The 22,706-nt window shown below is 43.6% G+C and overlaps 1 protein-coding gene across 3 annotated transcripts in view; it reads left to right on the forward strand.

Annotated features, from left to right (window-relative positions):
• SLC25A28 (solute carrier family 25 member 28) overlaps positions 1-22,706 on the forward strand; it is a 102,805-nt gene that overhangs the window by 48,119 nt on the left and 31,980 nt on the right. For all 3 annotated transcript variants that reach the window (XM_069611533.1, XM_069611534.1, XM_069611535.1), the window contains one exon: positions 5,671-5,727. In XM_069611533.1, coding sequence (XP_069467634.1) covers positions 5,671-5,727 — 57 coding nt within the window. The remainder of the gene's footprint in view (positions 1-5,670; positions 5,728-22,706) is intronic.

The raw sequence follows: 22,706 nt of genomic DNA on the forward strand, positions 1-22,706 counted from the left end.
GGTCGGTTCATAAATGTGAATTATTATTGTTTCAGTATTGGAGGTTAGGACTAGAACACATCTAACCATGTGCTTTAATAGTTTGACAGTATTTTTCTTCTGCTCTACCCAAAGTCCCACATTAACCCTGATAGTTTGGGCCTACTGTTAAATATTTAGGGGACCATTGATGATAAACATCTGGTGGATTCCAGTTGCCATTAAAGCACATATACTAACATACTAAATGCCCTGAAATGCAATACTTTGATAATGCAAAGTCTATGTACCCTTTGTTGAAACGAGTGAAAATGAGTAACCATGGTATTACTGGAAAATGAAACCTATAAATTGTGTGCAAGTCAACTGACCCCAAAGCTCCTCTGCCTTAAATGGAATTAGGCTTCAAAACCTTCTTTGAGAAAAGAATGAAGTCCTACATACATAAATGGGACTCTTGCCTGTACCAATACTGAAATGCAATGCATCCCCTATTTAAGGGCTTGCTACTGCAAAATGAGCCCTGAACATTTTGTGTTGAAAACCTCTTCATGACTTATTGCTTCAGAAGTGTACCTAAAACAAAACAACATATCACTCTTGTTTCACAGAAGACTGGCAATGAATCCTAAACATGCAGAGACGTAAAAGCAGTGGAAAGGCAAAATTAAAATTTAAAAGGGTAACTTTCGTGTCTGCCATAAAATAGATGCTTGCTCTCTTGGACAAGGCAGCATTTTTTTTTTCTTTTCAAAAAAGCATATAAAAGAAGTCTAACTGGTTTGAGAGGTTTTCAATAAGATCGAACTGCTCATTATCATGTTATTCGAGGAAATTACTCCAACAAAAGTACATATTTTAAATACAAAGTACAAGATTCCATTTGAAACAATTTAAAATGTGACTACATCGATTTTAATCCCACATTTTATACTTTACAATAATTCAATCTCATATCAGTCAAAAACTGGTATTTATTTTGTGTAAATTTAACATTGTAAATCTTGCACAATAGTCTTCAGAATAAACGGAGAAGACAACGTTTTCTGCTATAACAGTTAAAACTTATTAAAGATGCATTTCATACATTTAATTCATTTCCATTGAAAATAAGTAACATGAAGCGAATAGTAGTGGAACCTGCTCCAATCCTTGTCCAAAACAAATTATCCAAAAAAAACATCAAAGCTATAGACCAAATATGTCAAATAAAATTCTCTGCTGTACCGACTGAGGTCATTTTAAAAGAAGGTATTTTAGGGATTCTATTTCCACATTATCACACATCCTACAAGTTCTGTTTTTGTCTCTGATCAGATAAGGGGTCTGGCTCCCAAAACTTCAAAAGTTAGGTATAAATTGAAACTCAGTTTTATAACCTTTCTTCTCAGGCGATTTGCAAAAATTGAGACATCCTAGTAAGACGCAAATCATTTTTTAAAATGTTTTTATTTCTTTTCTTCAACAGTGTTTCTTTCATTCTCAGTCCAGCAATTTTATCTCATGTTTTCACCCAATCTCCTAGAAAAAACCTTTTCTTTGCCCAAATTGAGTTAAATATACATATAGGTTGGCCTCCACCTAGATAAGTAGGTGCTCTACATTCCAACGAGAGAGAATGTTGGATGATTTATTAAGGGCCCGATTTCATATCCTTGTACAACTAATTCCTAGAGGTCTCGCAAACATTTAAGTAAGTCATCAAGATCTTCCATTTACAATTGCTGTTCATTAAGATAGACCAAGCTTGTATTGAATTAAAGAAATTGGTAGAGATGAGGGTATGCCCTGGACTCTTCTCCACTTACTTAACCACGTTTTGTTGCTGATGTTTACAACTTCGGCTCCACTTCGATTGGTAAAAATTCACCATTGGGACCAAAGATAAATTGGGTTTTTTTTTTTTGTTCCGTTTTTTTCTTTTTTAAATCTATACAAACATTTGGGAAGAGGACTAAGAAAAGGACTACAAGTGTCAGCCTCAAATGTGTAGTCTGTTAAAGACACGAATTCATCACTCAAATATTCAACGCATTGAAAGTGTGATTACCTTGAGGAAAGCAAATTGATGAAACGCCAGCATCACCTAGTGCGTACCTTGAAATTATTAGGGAGGAATTTAAGCCTATTATGGAATTTACTTAACTTGGTTTGGACTTCAATGGTGTTGAGTGAGACTGAGCTGCAGTTAATCTGGACTGCTGACCTGTCGCAAGATTTGGACTTGTTGATTAGCTTGATCTGGTTTCTAGGAAGTCTAAACTGAGCTGCGCTTCAATGCATGTCCTTACTTTAGTGCTGTAAGCAGGGTGTCTGATAAGAATCTGAGCGGGGTTTCTCTTTTTTGCTTTTTATTTTTGGAAGTTGGAAGGAAAAGGATTTTTTGAACGAGTCACACTTTAGGCAAAGAAGTGTATGGATTTTTTAAAGATTTACTTTTTCCATGTATCAAATATTCTTTTAGTTAGCAATTCAAATAAATATAAAACCTTTGTCATATAGGTTGTTTCTTTTGCACCAAGGCAGCAACGTTAAAGGGTTGCTCTGTGTAGAAGGTGCTGCTCATGTCAATTGTCTGAACACAGCACCTCCGTAGTGCAGGGTCACATTGGTTAATTCACATCTATTTGTCTAATTCTATTTGCTTGATTTTAGGGAGCAGAATGGGCAGGTACACTCCCTGCAGCAAGTAGTTTGAAAGTAACCTATGGGATAATAATTGGAGAGCATTAACCTCAGTGTTTGGTAGTGAGTAATGACGTGAAGAGTGCTTCCAGTGTCCAATGCTTTGCCAATGATGTATTCTTTTTATGCTTTTAGGATGAGGGCAAGTAGGTTCTTTGCTTGTTTGAAGCGTGTGTTGGTTGTCAATTTGGTTGTTTTTGACTTTTCTTTTTTTTACCATTTTGAACAAGTAAATGCTTTGGCAGATTGTGGTGCGAATTGAACAGAGACGTTTAACACATTTTTCTGGAGGAAACTTACTTCAGTGGCTTGTCCTTCATCTTAACCTCTGCCGGCTCTTATCGAGCCATTTTGTGTCTGTTTTGTAATTTGAACGTTCTTTATTTCATTGGTGCAAGTATGTCCAAGGTGCTCAAGTTCGTCTTAGCCAGGTGAGTAAATGGGAACAGTTGCTGTTGTAGATTATTAGTGTGTTGTATAGATTGGGCTCACCCCCACCAAGCTGACACCCAAGACCTAATGAGCAGGTTCCGAGTGCAAAAGGACGTGACTGGATCCCTCAGCCACAAAAAACACAGAAGTCTTTAGCTGCTTTGCCATATGCCCAAATATATATAGTTCAAAGTTAAAATATCCTTATCAATGGTAAGCAATGATCCATAAATAAGCAATTTGTAATTTTATGATATTTAATCTGAATCCAATGGTCATGTGCGAACATGTGTTTTGACCCTACTATTGTGTCCTCTTCACGGCTACCAAGACCAAACAGTTTAATTACCATTGCATTGCGGCAATCGCAAATGATATACATTTTGATACACATAGTTATACCCCATACACATTCATAACTATTACAATTCAACCATAGTAGTACACATTTCACCAAAACATGCACATTTCGAATTGCTACATTACCAACATTTGAGAACGAGTTCCACCCACAAATGTGCATCATATTCACGAGTTGTGGAGTAGAAAAGCAAAAACAAGGGGGGATGATTTTTATCCACAATCTCATATATTGATGCCCCCTCCCCACCCCCATGTGGTTGACACTGTCCATATGGCCCAATTGCCTGCCCTACTGTCGCACCATTCCTGTCAGAATGCACACAATAATGGAGGATAGGAATCGACACACCCTTCCCCCTCCCGAACTACAGAAGCCGAATGAATTCGACCCTCCACCCTTGGTTGGCACAGGCGCCTGATAACATACACGGGACACCACGTGGCAGCCAATGGGGGGGAAGAGGAAGAGGTTGTGGATAGGGTAGGGATGTAGGAACACCGGATAGAGGGTTAGGGAACTCCTAAGGTCGATAGGAAAGGGGAAGCACAGGGAAAAAACTCCTTATCTAGTTCTTTTACTCAACCTAACACATAGGGTATGCGCTATTGATCTTGCCTCCAGCCTACCTCTAAATCGTATAAACACACCTCAATACGTGTGAACATGTAACAAGATAAACATATAGCAAGTATAGATGAACACAAACAATGGAATTAGATTCCATACATGAAATACATGACATGGCCCGTTGGGCAAGCTGAAGCAACACTGAACACATATAGCCATAATGTACATGCCCAGACAAGGACACCAGATCACTGTTGTGCCCAAACAGCCCCTAACCCCGAATGTCCTGTACTGTGTGTTGCTGATTTAGCAACCATAAACATTGTCTGCACTCTGCCGTGTGCCTTTAAACACACGAGTATTAAGCATCAAAGTCCTTAACAAGGATTCACTGAAAACACACACTTTGCTGTAAACTCGTAATGTGCCCAGTACTTATCTGAGCTCCGTGCAGCCCCACGGGACCACTCGGAGTCTGAAGAGAACGCCGTAGCAACTGCCAGCCAGTCCGCCCACTTCGTCTTGCTCCAAAGTCTTACGGGCTGCAAGGAAAGCTTTGCTCACGTCTCGCTCCGACCGCACCCATCCAGGAACACAAAATAAGCCACACCTGCGGGCGCGAGCGTTTTGGCTTTATGCTGCCTTTCATTACTTGCAGCTGGCAACGCGCGGCAACTTGCGCTGAACTACAGGTTCTCCCCGGAATGCTGGGAAATGTAGTTCTCTTTACCAATGCTTTAATAAGCAAACTTAGTTACTCCCCGGCGGCACCAGCCCTTATTCCTGACAATTCCTCATGCTTGATATCTCCTTAAGGACTACCATCTCCATTAAACCACCAAATTCCACGTCTGATAACCTCAAGAGACCGAACAGTTGTATGCGCTACTTGTGACTCCCATACCCCTGTGCCTCCAGACTAGTAACCCGTCACAAATGTTGAAATGCATTGGTAATTGAACTGTTTGGTCTTAGTGGTCCTGAAGAGGACCCAGTAGTAGGGTCGAAACACGTGTTGGCACATGATCATTGGCTTCCGATTAAATATCATAACATTACAAATTGATATGGATCATTGCTTACCACTGATAGAATGACATTTTAACCTTGAACATATATAGTTGGGCTTGTGTGCAAGCGGCTAAGGACACTTAAGATTAAGCTGAATTCTGCAAGTTACTGGTTTGTTTAGTGAAGAGTAATTGTTTGCAAGTTCTTTGACCTTTAAGCGAAAATAGATTATTTTAGTAGACTGAAAAAAGTTGTCTTTTAATTGGGGTTGTCTTTGAAAATTTGCCAGGCTTAAACATGATCTGTGATCAGTCTATTCACATTCAGAGTATATTTGGGGAGGAGCTATATGTATGCCCGCGTTTTTGTGACTTGAATATGGAAAGTAATTCCTTTTGGCCACTTCACTAGTCATTGAGATTATTTGGTATTGGCAGAAGTGTAGGGTACCAAGCTGAGATTTGATGAAAAGAGGTTACATGTTAATTCAGACCGCTTGACTATAAGTAGTTCATTTGATGCAAGGCTTTATGTATGCTTAATAATTTAGAAAAACAGCTCTGCGCCTTGCCCTCAAGGTCTGCTTATTACTTGCTTGATTACTTTACCTATTGTGACTGTTTCTCTTTCAGGTACTGCTGGGTGTGTGGCAACTCTTCTTCACGATGCAGCCATGAATCCAGCAGAAGGTGAAGATTTTTTACATTCAAGAATAATGTTGATTTTTTGCTAAAGTACCTTGACCAATCCTCTGACCTATATGTACGTCTACATCATCCTAGATTGAATAATTGCACATAGTGTGTTGAATCAAGGTCTTTGACCTGGTACTCATTTTTGGGCATCCATTTTGGATCACTTACTTCCTTACATGATCGTTCAAATGTTTGCCTGACCATGTGGTCTTTTGATTTTTCTCTTTTGAAGGTACATTGATAGATCAGCCCTATTGATTCAATCCCCCACACTGTGACTTGGATGGTAGCCCAGAACATTGACCTGCATACACAGACACCCTTGTATTGACAACCCTATTTACCTCAACCATCTTGTCTGCATGGTGTGCACGGCGTTATTAAATATCTATTTCTTTCCCCACTTCATCTTTCTTCACCCTTTTTTAAACTGTCTTAATCTTTGTTTGCAAACATCTGGAGGCACATCTGCTTTCCCTGGTATTTCTGGATGGTCATCGTTTTTAATGTCATGTCCAGTCTCCTTTACTTGAGTCTCTTGCATTGAGTAGCTGCATGACCGTGTGCCAGAACAATCCTTGAATAGTGAAATGGAAGTGTATCCTGTCATTCGTGTGACCACAGGCTTCCTGCTCAATGGATGTCTGCTGGCTCCCTTAAGTCCCCTTCTCGCACCACTTCAGGATAGCTGTTTTGTGGAAGCAATTTATTATAGGAGGTATAGTTTCTTTGGAATTGCTGTGGATTTAAGGGAATGCAGTTTATGCAAATTAACAAATCAATGGGATTTCATGGCTGGTATCTGCAATACATTTAAAATGCTTGTCTCGCGTGCCTGATATTGCCTGCAGGCAGGTAGTGAAACAAATTAATTTAAAATGTACTTCCACTGAGCCCAAAACGGCACTTTGATACTGGATGTAGATTGGGGTCACTAGGGAACTTTAAACCAGCCTAATCCGAAACTGAAGGTGACTTTGTAGGCTCAGCAATTTAGTGCCTCGTGAGCCACAAAAAAAGAACAAAAAAAAAACAAATAACCCAGAACGGGGCTGGAACGAAGTTGGTACCCTGATGTCTACCACACAGTTGTACTGAGCTGCTACTGCAGTAAAAGTGGCTGCAACCCTGGTGTAGCCAAACTAAGTTACATCTGCTACCAGAAAACTCCAATACACACTTCCGGGGAGCCTGCCTTGGCACCTATATGATATGGCATTTATAACGCACCTATACACAAGTGTTTCAAGGCGCGACGAGGCGGGGGGGGGGGACAAGGGGAGACAGACGAACGATCCTACTAGGCCAGGTGTCATTCAGATCGCGCAAGTGCAGGGTGGGGGGGGGGGGTGAGGGGAAAAGTGCAAGGGGCAAAGTGGGAGGAGAAGTGCAGTACAGGTTTAGTAGAACAAGATAAATAATAAGGGCCAGCTGGTGGCAAGTGCAAGATAAGTGCAGACAAGTGCTGGGAGGAGGGGCTGTAAGGATACAGAGACAGTCCCACAGTGCAGGGGTTGCCAGGTAGGCAGTGCAGGGGAGAGTGGCAGGGCCACGGACCGGGGGTTGGTGAGTGGCCCCATTGCAGATTCAGTGCAGTTTCAGTAATATTAACAGAGGAGAGGGAGAGAGAAAGTGTGCATCTCCTGCCCTCATGGAGGGACTACTGTGCACTTGTGACCCTGCACTCTGCGCTCCTGGTGATACCTGAAGAACATTTGAAAGGGGGTGGGGCACTGCGGCCTGATGACCCGCTCTCAATTCAACAGACACAATCGGCAAAGTCTACCGCAGCCTTCACTGAAGAGCCCCCTTTTTTCTGCATCCTGCCAGAGCAAGAGCGACCTGATCGTCTGTTCCCGAAAAGACGCTCAAACTACATCTACCAAGACTCCTCCGACTTCCTTGCACAGATACCTAATGAGTACAAACTATTTAACTCAGCAGAGACATTTTTCACATTACTGATTCCCAGCATTCAGACAAGCGCGAACGCCAAGTGGCTCCAGATAGTGAGATGGGAGCTGATCCAATTGGCTAACGACACTGAAGAAGGGTTCAACGTTATCAAGGTGAAATTAAGGGCCCTCCGGTTGATGACAATGCAAAATAGGTACGTCCTCGACCTCCTCACTGCAATGGTGGGCGGGGTTGTATTTTCATACCCTCTTCTGATGCTGACAATGGGACACTCATTTCTTTTTTTTATTTTTATTGGATTGCATTTGTTACACGCCCAGACCCTTAGGTATCACGGTGAGGTTACAGACAGCTTAATACATACATTGAATGGGCAATTATGGCACAGTTACAGAGGAGCAGAGTAAAGGAGCCCAGGAAACACTGAAACCTACCTTAGTCTCCCTCATTGGAAGCTGACCCAGGAAACATTCAAACCTACCTTATGAGCTACTAAGGGTCAGTACATCAGAAAAAACACTGAGTGAAAGGGGGTTCAGTAGACGACCATCTAGTCACAGAAAGGCAGTTGTAAAAAGAAAAACATGGAAGTCAGCAAATAGTTGGAGCCAACTTGACTTTTGTTCTGGTGCTCAACAGTAGGTCGAAGACGACCGACATCTGAGGATCTCATTTTGTAAGGCATTGTTGCTGCCTCCTCGCCTTCTCTAACATTAACATGTGTTCATTTCTTTCTGTTCATCTTTTTTCTGAATAGTTACTTTTTTTTAAGTGGGTCATTTCATTCAAATGCAATTTAGTCCCCCCCCCCCCTCCCGATTCCCTTTTTATTTAAACCCCGGAGCTTGCTCAGGAATGCTATGAAAAGGCTATCCTTAGTTGCGCACCGGTTAAACTGGGGCTAGTTTTCTGAACTTGCTGATGGCACAGAGTCTTGATTGTGCTTTTCTTGTTACACCACAGAGGCTCGACGGTGTGGTGGAGGGCAATATCATAGTTTCCTTTAATTGAATTAACAGTGTGTCTGTAGTTAACATGTTAACATTGGAACAATCTCTTGCCATGGTCTCCATGAAAGCCCCCCCCCCCCCCCAATCAATCTTTATCTTGGTTTCTGCGTTTAAAGACCGATCAAAGTACAACGCATTTAATACGTTTTCCAGCTGAAAAAATTGCCACAAAGGACCTGGTACTGACTAGATCGTTAAATAGCAGAAAGCATTCAATTATTTCACAGCCTTTGTAGTATTGTGGTTTTGCTTTCAGCTCTACACATCCTGAGTGAGATCGGAGGCAGCCCTCTCTTCCTTTGCTGCTAGAAAATGTTTATTGAAATCTGGTCTTACACTTTCTGAATGAACAGAACTCATCCATTAATATTTCCTAATCTTTCCCGTTTCTCAGTGCTTGAATTCCCTGGCTAGTGTTTGCACTAACTATACATGAGGTGTACTGGTCCATTGACCTTTCCGATGCTGCAAACTGCTTTGTAGTTTCATTGTTTAATTTCTCAACATGGAGTTGTAGTTGCAGTGAGCACTTTGTCCGTTTGTGGGAATTACTTCGGATACCCTAGAAAATAATTAAGATTGCATCTCATTGCATACTGCAGAGATTCAGGAGGACCTTTGAAAAGATCCCAGGATTTAAACTTGATACTGAAATCGACCAGAACTATGGACTTTCAATGTATGGGTGGGGTGTTTTACTGGGCACGCAATAGAAAATTAGATGGCTGTTCTTGGCGTAACATACGCCGTTCTAGCATATGTTAAAGTTCAATATTGGTCGGTAATTCATAAAGTCGCTTTTTTCTCCCTTAAATATCGTAATTACCACTGATCGGTTCCAGGAAGGGGGCGTATGTCTCTTTGACTTATTAATGGCCATTTGAAAAGGCTAAATGTGTAGGAAACGGTTTTCTTCAGAATTTGAAAGACATGTTTATTAGATGGAATGAGAGGTATGCATGGTATAAGAACAGTATCTAAGTACAATCCATCGATTACACAGGCCTCTTTGTCTTTGCACTGGAACAAGTTTGACAATTATGCGTAGTCCCTTTTATCACATAACATTGCATAGTCGCATAATTACAGCACCTACTTTCAGTTTTAGCTTGTGAGGAGGCATTCATCCTACAGCGTTTAGCTCATTAGAGACTGAAACGTTGAGCCGGTAACTGACTGTTCATTGACGCTGGAACTGCCTTGCCCTGTGTGAAGGGAAGTGGGGGTGGAAAGAAGTAACTTGAAATTATTCAGAATGTTTGCGATAGTGGAAGGTGGAGTGCACTGCGTAGGGCCGTGCTCATTCTGTTTATTAAAATTATAGCTGTTGCGTAATTGAAGGGCACACGGGTGCAGTTTGCCATTTGAACAGCAGAGGACAACATAAAACTGCTTGCATCCGCTGAGTACGTACATATTTCATTTAATATATATTTCGAATGGATTGTGTCCTCCCACATATTCCCCATCTTAGATATATCCTTACCTTCAGCTTTACTGCTTCGGAAAAAAAATTCTCTCCACCAGAGGGCAGTCCACTCGAGGCTGCGGCGTCTGTCCCTCAGCGGCATCAGTCGAGCGCCGACGTCATCCGCTGTTTAAATGCCTCAAGTTGCGCCCATTGGCCTTAGTTCAGTTTTTCCGTTAGCTTAGCTTCAGATCGAGAAAATTGTGCTTCAGTTCGTGATAATGTCCTCTTCATCAAGTCCTTCCACGCCGAAGACTGAATTAAAAAAATGCCAGAAATGTGGGAGGAAGATGTCGCGGACTGACCCCCCCCATCGGAATTGCCTCTGGTGCCTTGCTCCGACCACCATATAGACAAGTGTTTCCTGTCAATCGATTACCTCTCTGTTCCTTTAAGGCTTTATGGGTTAACTGGTGGAGGGGCAGGAGTCCTTGAAGTTTTCTTCAGGGGTGTGGCGGGGGGGGGAGAGACTCGGCTGAGTCTTTAAGATGTCACAAACCCAAGAAATCTAGGTCAAGGAGTAGATACGGGAAATCTTCCTCAAAGAAAAGACAACAGTCTCCCTCTTCCTTGAGGAAGTTATTACGTGTCCCTCAAAACATGATTCCCCAAGAAAGTGGGAAGCTTTCGGAACATCTATGCTAACGAATTTGAGAGTGCGGGCCAGACCTCCTCAAAGTCTAGCAAAGGCCATGCCCCTGCTAATACAAAAAGTGACGGGGGAAGATCTAAGACAAGAAAATCAGATGAGACATCGTCAAGGGTGTCTTCCAGGGAATCTTCCCTGACACCTCAAACGCCTACCGGTGCAAAAATCGGGGGTAGAACTCTATTAAAATGGCGTCAGACACTCATCCGCCAACAAAATCGTTGTCAAAAACTTCCTAGAAGCTTCTATCGAAGCCGGTCGAGCATGTGGTGTCGACAAACCATCCCAAGAAGGTTACGTCGAATGCACAGTTAACAGTTCCTTCGAAGGTTCCTCGATGGTATTGAAGATGCCTACAACATCGACGCCCTTGTCGACATCTTCGTTCCTTCCTGTTACAAAATTGACATCTGTATTGAAGTCTATGCCACCTGAGAAATTATTTCACCCTGAAAGTAGACAGGATTTCTTTAGAACCATGTCCTCCGTTTATGAGGGAGGTTCATCAGGAGAAGATGTTTCACCTGCTGGTGTGAAAAAGGAACAAAACAAGTCCTTGAAGAGTTGATTGACCCTCAGTCCAAGATGGCAGACTTGTACGAGTGCTTGCAGTCAACAAGTGGTCTGGACACCTCTCCAGAATATGAATTTGAAAAGCCTGACCCGGCTGAGCATGCTGATGCAGGATACAGAAAGTTAATGAACAGGGTAACTGATTTTATGGGGTGGAGCAGAAATCCACCCATTTATCAGGAAGATATGACTGACGTCCTTTCGGGGGTTCCTCAACAAGACCCCATACTTCCTTTTTCATGTAGCTCTACAAAGGAAGGTGAACACTGCATGGGAAAACCCTGTCTACTCCGGCATAAAAAATGTTTAAAAATACAGGCCCTGTTCTTCAGATCCTGAATATTTGAGTAAACGCCCATCACCCGAGAGTCTTTTAGTCTAGGCAGCTACTTCTACTAGGAATGTGGCATATCCTACAATTCTCCCAGTTAGGGATAAGAAGATCGATGCATGGTCCTGAAATACTTTTTCCGTCGGGGACCATGGCATTAAAGTCTACAAATGTAACTTGCACCCTTGCAAGATGTACATACACCCCGTGGGACTGTATGACAGCAGCAGCTGAACACATCCCTGTAGGTGAGGAAAGGAAGGATTCCTGTTCATAGTAAAGGATGGCAAGGAGGCTAAGGGGGAATGCCTTCAATCAGGTTTGGACATGGCTGACAGTATCAGTAGGTCCATGGTGTCTAATACGGTGCTACGTAGGTTTGCGTGGCTGGAAGTCAGGTTTTGCACCGGATGTGCAGGCAAGGCTTATTAATATGCCATTTGACGGCTCAAGGTTATTCGGCAGCAAGGCGGAGGAAAGTTTGGAGAAGCTGCAGACCTCCAAAGCGGCAGCAAAATCACTCGGTGCCGCCATACGACAACCTCAACGCCCCTACACAGGCTCACCTTCCTGGAGGGGTCATCCCTTTTTGATTTTATTCCTCATTTGGAAAGGGAAGGGGACAAGCCAGTCAAGAGGACAAAGGAAATTTCCCCTGGGGCGAGGAAAAGGTACTAGATCTGCCCCAGCAACGGCAACTGTCCCTTCAGCAACTGCCGCAAAACCACTCTGACGTTTTGACCCACAAGACCTCGGTGGGAGGCAGGATCTCACAGCATCTGGAAGAATGGTGAGGCATTACTTCAGATGCTTGCGCACTGGAAACAATCACCCGCTGGGATCCAACTCTACCAAACATCCAGACCCGCTCCTGTTGCAGGAAATCTTAACCCTGCTACAGAAAGGTGCAATAGAACATGTACCTGTAGGGGAGAGGAACAAGGGTTGGTATTCCCCATATTTCCATATTTCCTCATACCAAGAAGGACTGAGGTTTCAGACCCATCTTGGACTTGATAAACTTGAACAAGTTCCTCAGGAAGGACAAGTTCAAGATGGTCACACTCTCTCAGATCCTTGAGGCTCTCCAACCTCAAGACTGGTTGGTTTCATTGGACCTTCGGGATGCTTGCTTTCATGTGCCAATACATCGCAAACACGGGAAGTACCTGAGGTTCGCGATTGGCAATTCTCACTATCGGTTTCGAGTTCTGCCTTTCGGGTTGACCACCACCCCCCCGAGAGTTTTCACCAAGTTGATGATGGTGGTGGCAGCGAGTCTCGGGAGAGGGGGAATTCATGTCTACTCCTACCTGGATGATCAGGGCACGTTCTCTCGAACAAGCCCAGGAGCATCTATCCAAGACCTGCCACTTCCTTCACAGACTGGGCTTTTCTCTGAAATTAAAGTCAAACATGATACATCACAGAAACTCCAGTTTATCGGAGCAGTCCTGGATATTTGCTTGGGCAAAGCCTCGCCTTCGAAGAGAGAGCTCACCACATTCTGCAGATGGTAGCAAAATTCCAGAATGCCCAGCATCTAGCGGCCTTTGATTTTCTCAGGTTCCTCGGTTTTAGGGCAGCCTGAGTTTTTCAGAAGCCAGATTGAGTTTGAGATCCATTCAATGGGCCCTCAGGACTCAATGGTCCCATGTTCAGGAGAAAATGTCAGATCTTTTGCAAGTTCCAGCCAGAGTAGCACAGAATCTTAGATGGTGGGCTTGCAGAGTACATATCCTCAAGGGAGAATCTTTTTGGCAACCATGGCCGGAGATCACTGTAGTGATGGAAGCCTCGCACACACCAATGAGTTGGCAATCAGCAGTCGTTGATCTCCATCGGAGTCAAACTACACATTAACCTGTTAGAGCAGAGGGCAATCAGACTAGCGCTGAAGGCCTTCCTGCGCTCTGTACGGGGAAAGAATGTCCTGATAATGGCGGACAACATAGTGGCCATGTACTACCTCAACAAAAGAAAAGGGTCACTACCACTGTGCTGAGAAGCAATGCAGCTCTGGTTCTGGGCAATACAAGAAGGTATCTCTCTGTCGGCAGTTCATCTAGCCGGAAAAGGGTATAACACAGCGGTGGACGCTCTGAGCAGTCTCCCACGAGTGGGAACTAGCTCGGGGAGTCCTTCAAGAGATCTTTGCCCTTTGGGGAACCCCTCAAGTAGATCTGTTTGCGACCAGTGTCAACAGTAAGTGCAAACTGTACTGCTCAAGGGAATTTCTTCCGCGAGAAGCTGTAGGGGACTCGTTTGTGGTGGACTGGGAATTTCCTGCATTTTCTCCAGTCCCTGTGATTCCCTCAAGTAATCGGGAGGTTAAGCAAAAACCATGATCCTAATTGACCCCGATTGGGCCAGGAGAACGTGGTACCCGGACCTTCTGGACATGTCATCTGTCCTCCAATACGTCTTCCACAAAGAGAGGACCTGCTCTCACGAGAGGAAGGTCGAGTTCTCCATCCAGAGGTCAAAACCAGTGTTGTTGGAAGTTCTGTAACTGGTGCAGAGATGAGAATGTGGACCCTTTTCAGTGTAATATTCCCACAATATTGTCTCTTCTGCTATACTTGGCCAATCTGGGACTCCAGGTTGCCACGATAAAGGGTTATTTAGCAGCACTATCCATTTTTTAAATGCTCCTCAGAGGAAGAATCTTGCTTCAAAATACCTTTTTGATTACACAATTCCTAAAAGGTCTTAATGTGTTTCTTCAAATACATATTAAAGTACCTGTGTGGGACTTAAACTTAGTATTAAAGTTCCTCACATGCATCCCGTTTGAGCCTTTACATTCTTGTCCGTTAAGGCTCCTTACTTTAAAAAACACACTTCTAGTGGCAATTACATCAGCCTGCAGGGTATGCGAGTGGCAGCCACTTTCTAGAGGGCCTCCTCACACGATTTTCACACGATTTTCATCTATCACAAAAAAATAACACTGCCTGCTTTTTACCCTCCCCCTCACGCATATACAGAGGAGGAAAGGCTGCATAGATTAGACCCTGGGAGGGCTCTTATTTTCTATATTTCAAGACTGGCAAGATTACGTCAGTGTGACCAACTCTTTGTGGGATACACTGGCCGTGAATTGGGGCTGGCAGTGACTAAGCAAACTGTGTCTATGAATAATTTTGGCTATAACTGAATGTTATAGATGTTATAGATTGGCTGGGAAAGATCCTCCAGATGGGCTGAGGGCTCATTCAACCAGGGGCATGGCGACTTCAACAGCACTTCAAAGGGGTGTCCCAGTGCAAGGTATTTGCGCAGCAGCCACCTGGTCATCCTTGCACACATTTATAAAACACTATGCCCTAGATTCGACTTCTTCACAGGGAGGTCTCTTTGCTAAATCAGTATTTCATTCTGTTCATGATTGATATCTCTGTACTCCCCGCCGCAATACAAAACTGCTTTGGGAGTCTAAGATGAGGAATACGTGGAAGGACACAATCCATTCAAAGTACAAGTTACCAACAGAAACGTTCTTTCGATTGGATGTTCCTCACACGTATTCCTCATCGACCCTCCCTGCCTACCCTACAGTACAGTTTACGTGGTTTACACTCAAAGTTCCTAAGGCTTTGGTCAAAAGAGGCATGCCATTAACTACAATCCATTGGCTAGAATATACGAAAAAACGGAACTATGGCGAACGGGCACGGCTTGAGGCATTTATACAGTGGATGATGTCGCCGCTCAACGGATGCTGCCGAGGGACATCGCCGCCGCAGCCTCGAGTAGAGCGCTGTAAGCGATATTCAATCAACACTACAGCTAAGTTGATGCCTAGTCTGGGATGCTGAGGAAAACCCTTATTGATGTATTTTTATGTCCAGTTCAGTACTCTGGATGATAACCCTTGTATAACACCCCCCTCTTAGAATCCCCCTGACCCCACTGAGCCAAGAAGTAGGTTTGTTTTGCAAATTTAAAAGGTTTATTTGGGCAATTCAACAATATATATCTATCACACTTTATAAATAAATTGATAACTGATATCACACTTCAGACTATGACCGTGATCAACAATGGATAATGTTACAGGGGTACACTGATTTGGTTACTTAGGAGTAGTGTAGAGGATGAGGTAGCTGACAATGCTTGATGGTTTCAAGGAAACGCAAGGTGGAATAAAATGCAGTACAGAAATAACTTATGATTTTAGCAAAAGGTAATATGATCACTTTTTCTTTTGACAATTCACTCCCCACCCCCCCATGCAATACAAGAAATGGAAGGAGAGCACACAGTCTTCAAGAATCCCAACAAATCACACTTTATAATGCAATACGCAGTTCCAGTTCCCCCAGCAAGCTTAGAGAAAACAGGGATGAGTTTTAAACACAGGCGAATTACTTTAATGTGGTTTGCAAGGAAGTGAAAAGGTGCTAAAATTGCTTTTAATTCCCTCTAGGGGTTCAGGGTAGGTGATGGCTACTTTTATATTAGTTCAGGCTCACTTTAACAATACTCTATGAATGATTAGCAGATTGCAAACGAATTTTAGCAAAGAGGAGCAAAAAGCTGCTGATTTCTACAGATGAAGAAATCGGGCCAAATCGTGGTAAATTTCGCAAGTGCGTGTTTCGCGATTACGGAAAAGTATAGGGAGTAGGAAGTCGGGTCTAGGTTCCTTGGAAAGCCTAGATTCTAAATTTCGTTCCTAGCCCAAACGGTTCCAGAGATACAGACGATTTAATAAAGGTAGATTTTCGGATTTAACGTAAGACCCAAAGTGACAGGTGACAGCTTGCAGCTTTACAAATGACAGATGACACGATTTCTAGGAGGCTGTTCTACTTAGGTTAAAATAGTTTGGATTAGATTATTTTAACTAAGAGATTGGTTCTGTTCTGCTAGGTACTCACAATATCAATTTGAAATAGGCCTCGTCACGGATCTGGTCAACACGTCCGGCTGCGGTTCTGTCTGCTCGGCGGGTCAAACAGGCACTGGTTCTGCTCACAACGGTCTGGTTTGTGGTTCTCTCGGGTTCCGGATACAGCACTGCTTTCTGGATACTGCTACAGGTTCTTGCAAAAATTCTTGGCAAAAATTCAAACGGCTCGCCCGGCTGTTGAATAGTTTGGTTGGTTTTGAGGCCTGCTGAAGAGGATTCAGCTGGTGGATTCAGGCCTCTCTGCTACACATTCTGGAGTTAATTTCTGCTACAGGTTCTGGAGATTGATGGATTTGAAGTCTGTATCTCTGGATGTGAAGTCGTCGGTCAGCATGCTCCGCAGCAAATGGAATTGAATGTCTCTACCTGTCCCAGCAGTCTCTTTTTATGTGTTTTGAAAATGAGTGTGTGCCTGGGCCTAGCTAAGCCTGCCCCTCTCTACTTGTCATTGGCCCAATTCGCCCCTCTCCCATGATTGGGGGAAGGAAATGGATTGTCATCATAATGAGGTCTGTTTATGGGTCAGAGGATCCTCCCCTGGTCAATTTGCCCACAAATCTATATTTGATTCAAATACATATTCCCAGATACACAAGTGGTTGACATTACATGTACACATTATATATTCCTTATGGTACATGCTTGTCCGCCTCTGATCTTCCTGGGGGCTTGCATTAAAAAATGACAATTTTCACTTTTTGACTGGTTTTGCAATATCTGACATTTACCCAAAATTACACACGTGCGCAAGGAGTATGGACATTAATTGATGAAGTGTCAGATTTTTTAACATGCAGACATTTGGAGTGACAACCTTTTTTCCGCTAGCAACCCCCCCAGAATACACCACAGGGTCCTAACGCCTCTTAAAATGTGCACCGAAAAATCACAAGAATAATGGTATTACTTATATAATTCTGACAAGTCCGTACTATGAATTATCCATCTTTTTTTTAAATTATGCCTTGTTTAAAAAGGGGTGTGGCTTCCCACATCACATGGTGGAATAACTGGTTTATCCACTTTCCCCAAGCCAGCTTGTTCAGAGGCACAGCTGCCCCCCAGTTTCTCCCAAGAGGAAGCTCTTTTACGACGCCCCCAATATAACATTTGCCTGAGTCAAGGAAGTTGATTTGTTCGGTCCCTTCCAGTTCCCACGTGCTCCACCCCTAATCTAATCCGAGAGGTGTCAACTCCTTTTGGCAAGGGGCAGCAGGATGCAGCTAGGCCTGGGAAGAGTGGCTGTTGATCCAGTTTCAACTCCTGTCGGGGGTAGTTGTCAGGCAGAATGCAGTTTCATTAAGCCAGGTTTCAGCTAAATGTCACTTTAGTTCCCAGTTTAAATCATTCAAATCAAACTGACAATTGGTACCTATACATTAAATAATTACTTCCTTCAAGTCATTTCAGAATATAGTTTTACATTGTATCCACCTCTTAGCAAGTCTTTCCTTGGTCTGGTTTTGTTTCATTTGTTCAGTTTTACACAAAAGTTTGGTGGTTTTAAAACGCTGGCTTTCTGATAGTGGTGAGTACTGGTACTGCCTCAATTTTTGGGATTAAGTAAATGAATTCCTCACAGTACTGAGTTGCTTTTTGGCAATCGGCATTGCCATTCCCAATGGTTTCAGGCTACTGTGTGTGTAGCCCAATGGTGGTTTTAGGCAGTGCCCTCCTGTGCTCACAACATAGGCAAAAATGGGTGGCAGCCTCATCCTCATGTTTTCCCTGTGCACTCTCTGGGGAGTTCTGGTCATCGTGATGTTTTCCATGCCAGTACTGCACAGTTTTATGGTAGGGCTTGGATGCATGGGTAAAAACATCCCACATCGCCCTCTGGTGGAGATAATTTTTTCCGAACCAGCAAAGCTGAAGGTAAGGACATATCTAAGATGAGGAATACATGGGAGGAACATCCAATCGAAAGAGCAATACAGTTGGTAAGTAACTTGTTCTTCTGAGGCTTTTGGATCTGCTTAGATCACATGCTATGCATAGGCCGACATCTAGTGGTAGTCTCGGAGTATTACATGATTTGTTTTTGAAACTCAAAGGGATGTCGACGTGTCATGCTATCCCTAGTTTGACGTCTACTGTAGCCATGGACTTTCACGTGTCGAGGTCCATCAGATTGTTTTTTCCACCATACTAGTTGGTCGCACATTGCAGAGTTCTTCAGGCGAACGTCTTAGATATGCTAAAATTTAAATTTGGACATTTAACTTTCTTTCGTATAACCAGCCATTTCCTGCTGCTCTCAAGAACATTTTGGTGGCTCTCGACGGACGGACCCATTGCCGACTAACATCTCGACAGACCGTGACTGCGGACTACACAAGCCTCGGCCCCTTACACTAGGGAGTGTGGGGGAGGTTACACACTTTACTTTTAGAGAATGCCTATTTTGGCACCCTCTATTCCCCTTTATTGCCGCGTTGCCTTTTCTATAAAATATGGGCAATACGCCCTTTAAATTCTGCCAATCTTGTAATCGGAAATATCACTGGAAGGACATGCACCGGGTGTGCAATCGCTGCCTTCGACACGATCATGTCACGAAGCACTGTAAACCCTGTAAGCTGGGTTGCCCATGCCATGCAGGCAAAGGTCTCCATAGATGTGGCGGTTGAATGCAGCGATGGCAGCTGAAGGCAATCAGGTGTTTTTTTTATTAATTTTTTTATTTTTTACAGTCGTAGCGTGAAAACTGCTTGACAGATTTGGACCAAATAAGAAACTGTTTAGCATGACTTAATTTCCTTTACTGGTTTGGAGGTAAATCCTCCATCCATCCAGGAGTGTCGAAGCAGAGTGGTCTGCTGTAGGGAAGGCATTAAGCTAGCACTTTAAATATTGTTACATCTTTACTAACGCAGGACATGGTTTGTAAACTATTAAGCTTTAGAGATGATTCCAGGATATTTTTTTTTACAACCTTAATACTGACCTTTGTCTTCCACCACTCATGATTATCACAGATTGCACAATGCATAAGCGGAGGAATACTAAGCCTCCTCTGCCTTGTTCTTATGCACTTTGTAGCTGTGGCTTGTGAACAGAACAGCATGGCCTCTATTGGTGCGTCTGGGGAACTGGCCTTAGACTTGGCTACAGGAGCTGCTAATGAGGTGCAGCGTGACGCAATCCGAGCACCTACTGAGAGTGGAAAGAAAATGTGCAATTTATTTTCCCGTTCATGATGGCCCTCTCCTCAGGCCCACCCCACCCCCCTGTTGCTCGTTGTAGGGTTCCAGCATCGGCAAGCTCTCCCATTTCAACAAATAACCATTCCCTCCTAAATATGTCTTGATTTACAGAGACCGTCATTAGGAAGTCCAATTACAACTGCAGAATTGCTGCGGTCCTTACCAAATCGGCTTGTCCAGTATTACGGCCAGGGCAGTGAATTTAAGTGGAATTGCGATGAGTGACAACTGGGACTCTCATGTGACTTCCTTCAAACACAGACTCAACACGATCGTGGTCACTGTGGATGCTGTCTTTGGCTTGTGGTCGATGCTGGCTAATGAGCAGAGATCCATGAAACGCATCTTAGCCAGGGTTGGGGATGTCCTCTTGGCTAGTGTAGTGCTAGACCTGAGCCGGTGGGGATATTGAGGACAGCAAAACTGTTGATGCGGATGACTCCGCTAATGAGACTTGTATACTAACCCCTCCAACCCTCCCTCCAAACCATTGGTTTGCCTACACATACACTGGTGGCTGTTAAGGCTACTCAGCAGTACAGCACCTGGCCACAGTTCCTGTATCACCTGCTTGACTGATACTTTAGTTATGTTACCACCCCAGAAAACTAGGAAAATAATGCAGCGAAAGAGAAGACCGAAAGATCAACAGAAGATGGTCAGGCAACACCTGAACTCCTGTCCAGACACCCTGCCAATGCTAGCTCTTTGGCAGATGTCTCGCAGAAGCAGACGTCCAATTACTAGCCCAAGTTATGGCGACCACCACTTTAGATCAAAATCAAATGACACTGAGCATTGTACAGGCTGGCACCTTAGCTAAATGGTTGTAGTTCCCAGAACCCTTGGTCTTGACTATGCCATCTAAGAATGTGAACTTGTAGGAGATGGAATGGAAAAGTATGGTTGTGCTGTCTGGCATTAATCTTTCTTCTTTGATATATTGTGTTGGGGTGCAGTGATTGCCCCGCTAAATATGCCTGTATTCTGTGCATCACAGACTTTCATCCTCTGCGAGAGATTGCAGGTCTGAGGAAGGTGAGGGCTACCACTATCACAACGATGCAACCTGCATATCCAGCACTGATCTCCTTACATCCCATTGACGCATCTATTCAACAACATGCCTCTGTTCATACCAGGTTTGAATTTGGCAAACTGGTGTTTCATCTCCTAGGCACTAGATGTCGCCGAGTACGGATTCAGGAGATTTCTCCAACTAATAGTCCATTTCTTAACTGAGGCAACTTGATGCAGTTGTTCCATCAAGTTAATGGATTAAGGATCGTGACTGCACAGGACATTGAGAATCTTGAATTACCGGCTCTATATAGCCAAAGAAACTCGGTGGTCACATTTTTATGATTAGTTGAATAAGCCTTCTTTAGAAGGGAGCAAATATATGTAACCCCATAATATACTTCAAAATTACACACTCAGTTTCAATAAATCCGTAGATACCCATTTAGGATGGCACACAGACACTTCCAACACCCTCGGGTGACTTAAATAACCAGTACAATGGGGATATTGATAGATCACTTGTACATTTAGAGCAATACTGAGGTTTAAGTACATTGGGTACCCTTTCCTGGGGAATAGTTAAAGCACAATCGGAGGTAAGAAGAGTCTTTCAGGGAGCCAGGCCAGCCAATGTTAATTGTGCAAAAGTCTAGGTGAACTGAAGGTCACCTCAGGGCCCGATACCCATCTGTAATTTTCTATTGAAGATCTTCGACAAGGCAGCAACCAGACAACTCCAAGCGTGTTTGGACGAAAACAATCTACTCCACAAACAGCAATCAGGCATTCATAGGGTCGCACCACACCAAACCGCTCTGCTTGACCTTCAAACCAGAATGCTTAACATCAGGGACGGAGGAAAAACCGGCATGCTGGTACTTTTGGACTTATCAGCGGCCTTTAATTTGTTAGACCATCAAACTTCAAGAGGCCTTAGAACAATTAGGCAGCTGTTCTCAGGATGCTGTAGGATGGGTGACCTCTTTTCTTGCCGAACGGAGCTCCAAAATTCACTGGGGTGACCAGTCTTCACTGCCTTGTTCGATGAGCTGTGGAGTACCCCATGGGGTAAGTCTGTTCTCCCCCCTTGCCCACCCCCACCCTGGCCCCCTTGTGTTCATCTTAGATCTACAATGTCTTTGCACCTCGCTTACCAATTTAGGGGTGTTTTTCAACAACTTTGCTGACGACACCCAATTAGTAATTGAACTGAGTGGGTGCATAACTCTGATAATACCAAGATCGCCAATATTTACAATATCATAGAGGCTTGGATGAAGACAAAATGGCTCTACTCAATTGGAAGCAAGACCATTCTCATGATTTTTGGTTCCTCTTGGGCTAGGGCCAAACTTGATTCTGACTGCACCCCCTTTAGTATCAGATTCCAGCATCCCAGTCTCTGGGAAGGTTAAAACCTTAGGTGTATATCTGGAGGCGTCCATTGGGGCCAAAGCACACGTGGCTTATTTGAGGAAAAATTGCCAGTACTATCAGAGGTTGCTCAAATGTATTAGACTTGTCTTGAGCGAAAATAAAACTGTCCCACTATCCTCTCTAGTCTGGACTATGGTAACGCCCTGCTGGCTGGAGCTAACAAGGGCTGTATCGCGCAATGCCAGACCGTTCAAAATAACACTGAGAACCATCAGAATGAAAACCAGAAGAAAGCAAATTTCCGAAGAAAGTCTATCCACTGCCTAGCCTTAGATCGTATTGCCTTTAAAGCTATGGCAATTGTACATCACTGTCTCTAGTGATCATCTCCAGCTTACCTGAAAAAACGAACTCTATAAACCAGGTTGGTCCCTGAGATCTGAAGCTCAAGGTCTGGTGGGACACAGGTGCCAAAAGAGTGAATGGACTTTGATGCTCTCT

Source organism: Ambystoma mexicanum, chromosome 8 (assembly GCF_040938575.1).
Source record: "Ambystoma mexicanum isolate Mex_15411 chromosome 8, UKY_AmexF1_1, whole genome shotgun sequence".
NCBI classification, from domain to species: domain Eukaryota; kingdom Metazoa; phylum Chordata; class Amphibia; order Caudata; family Ambystomatidae; genus Ambystoma; species Ambystoma mexicanum.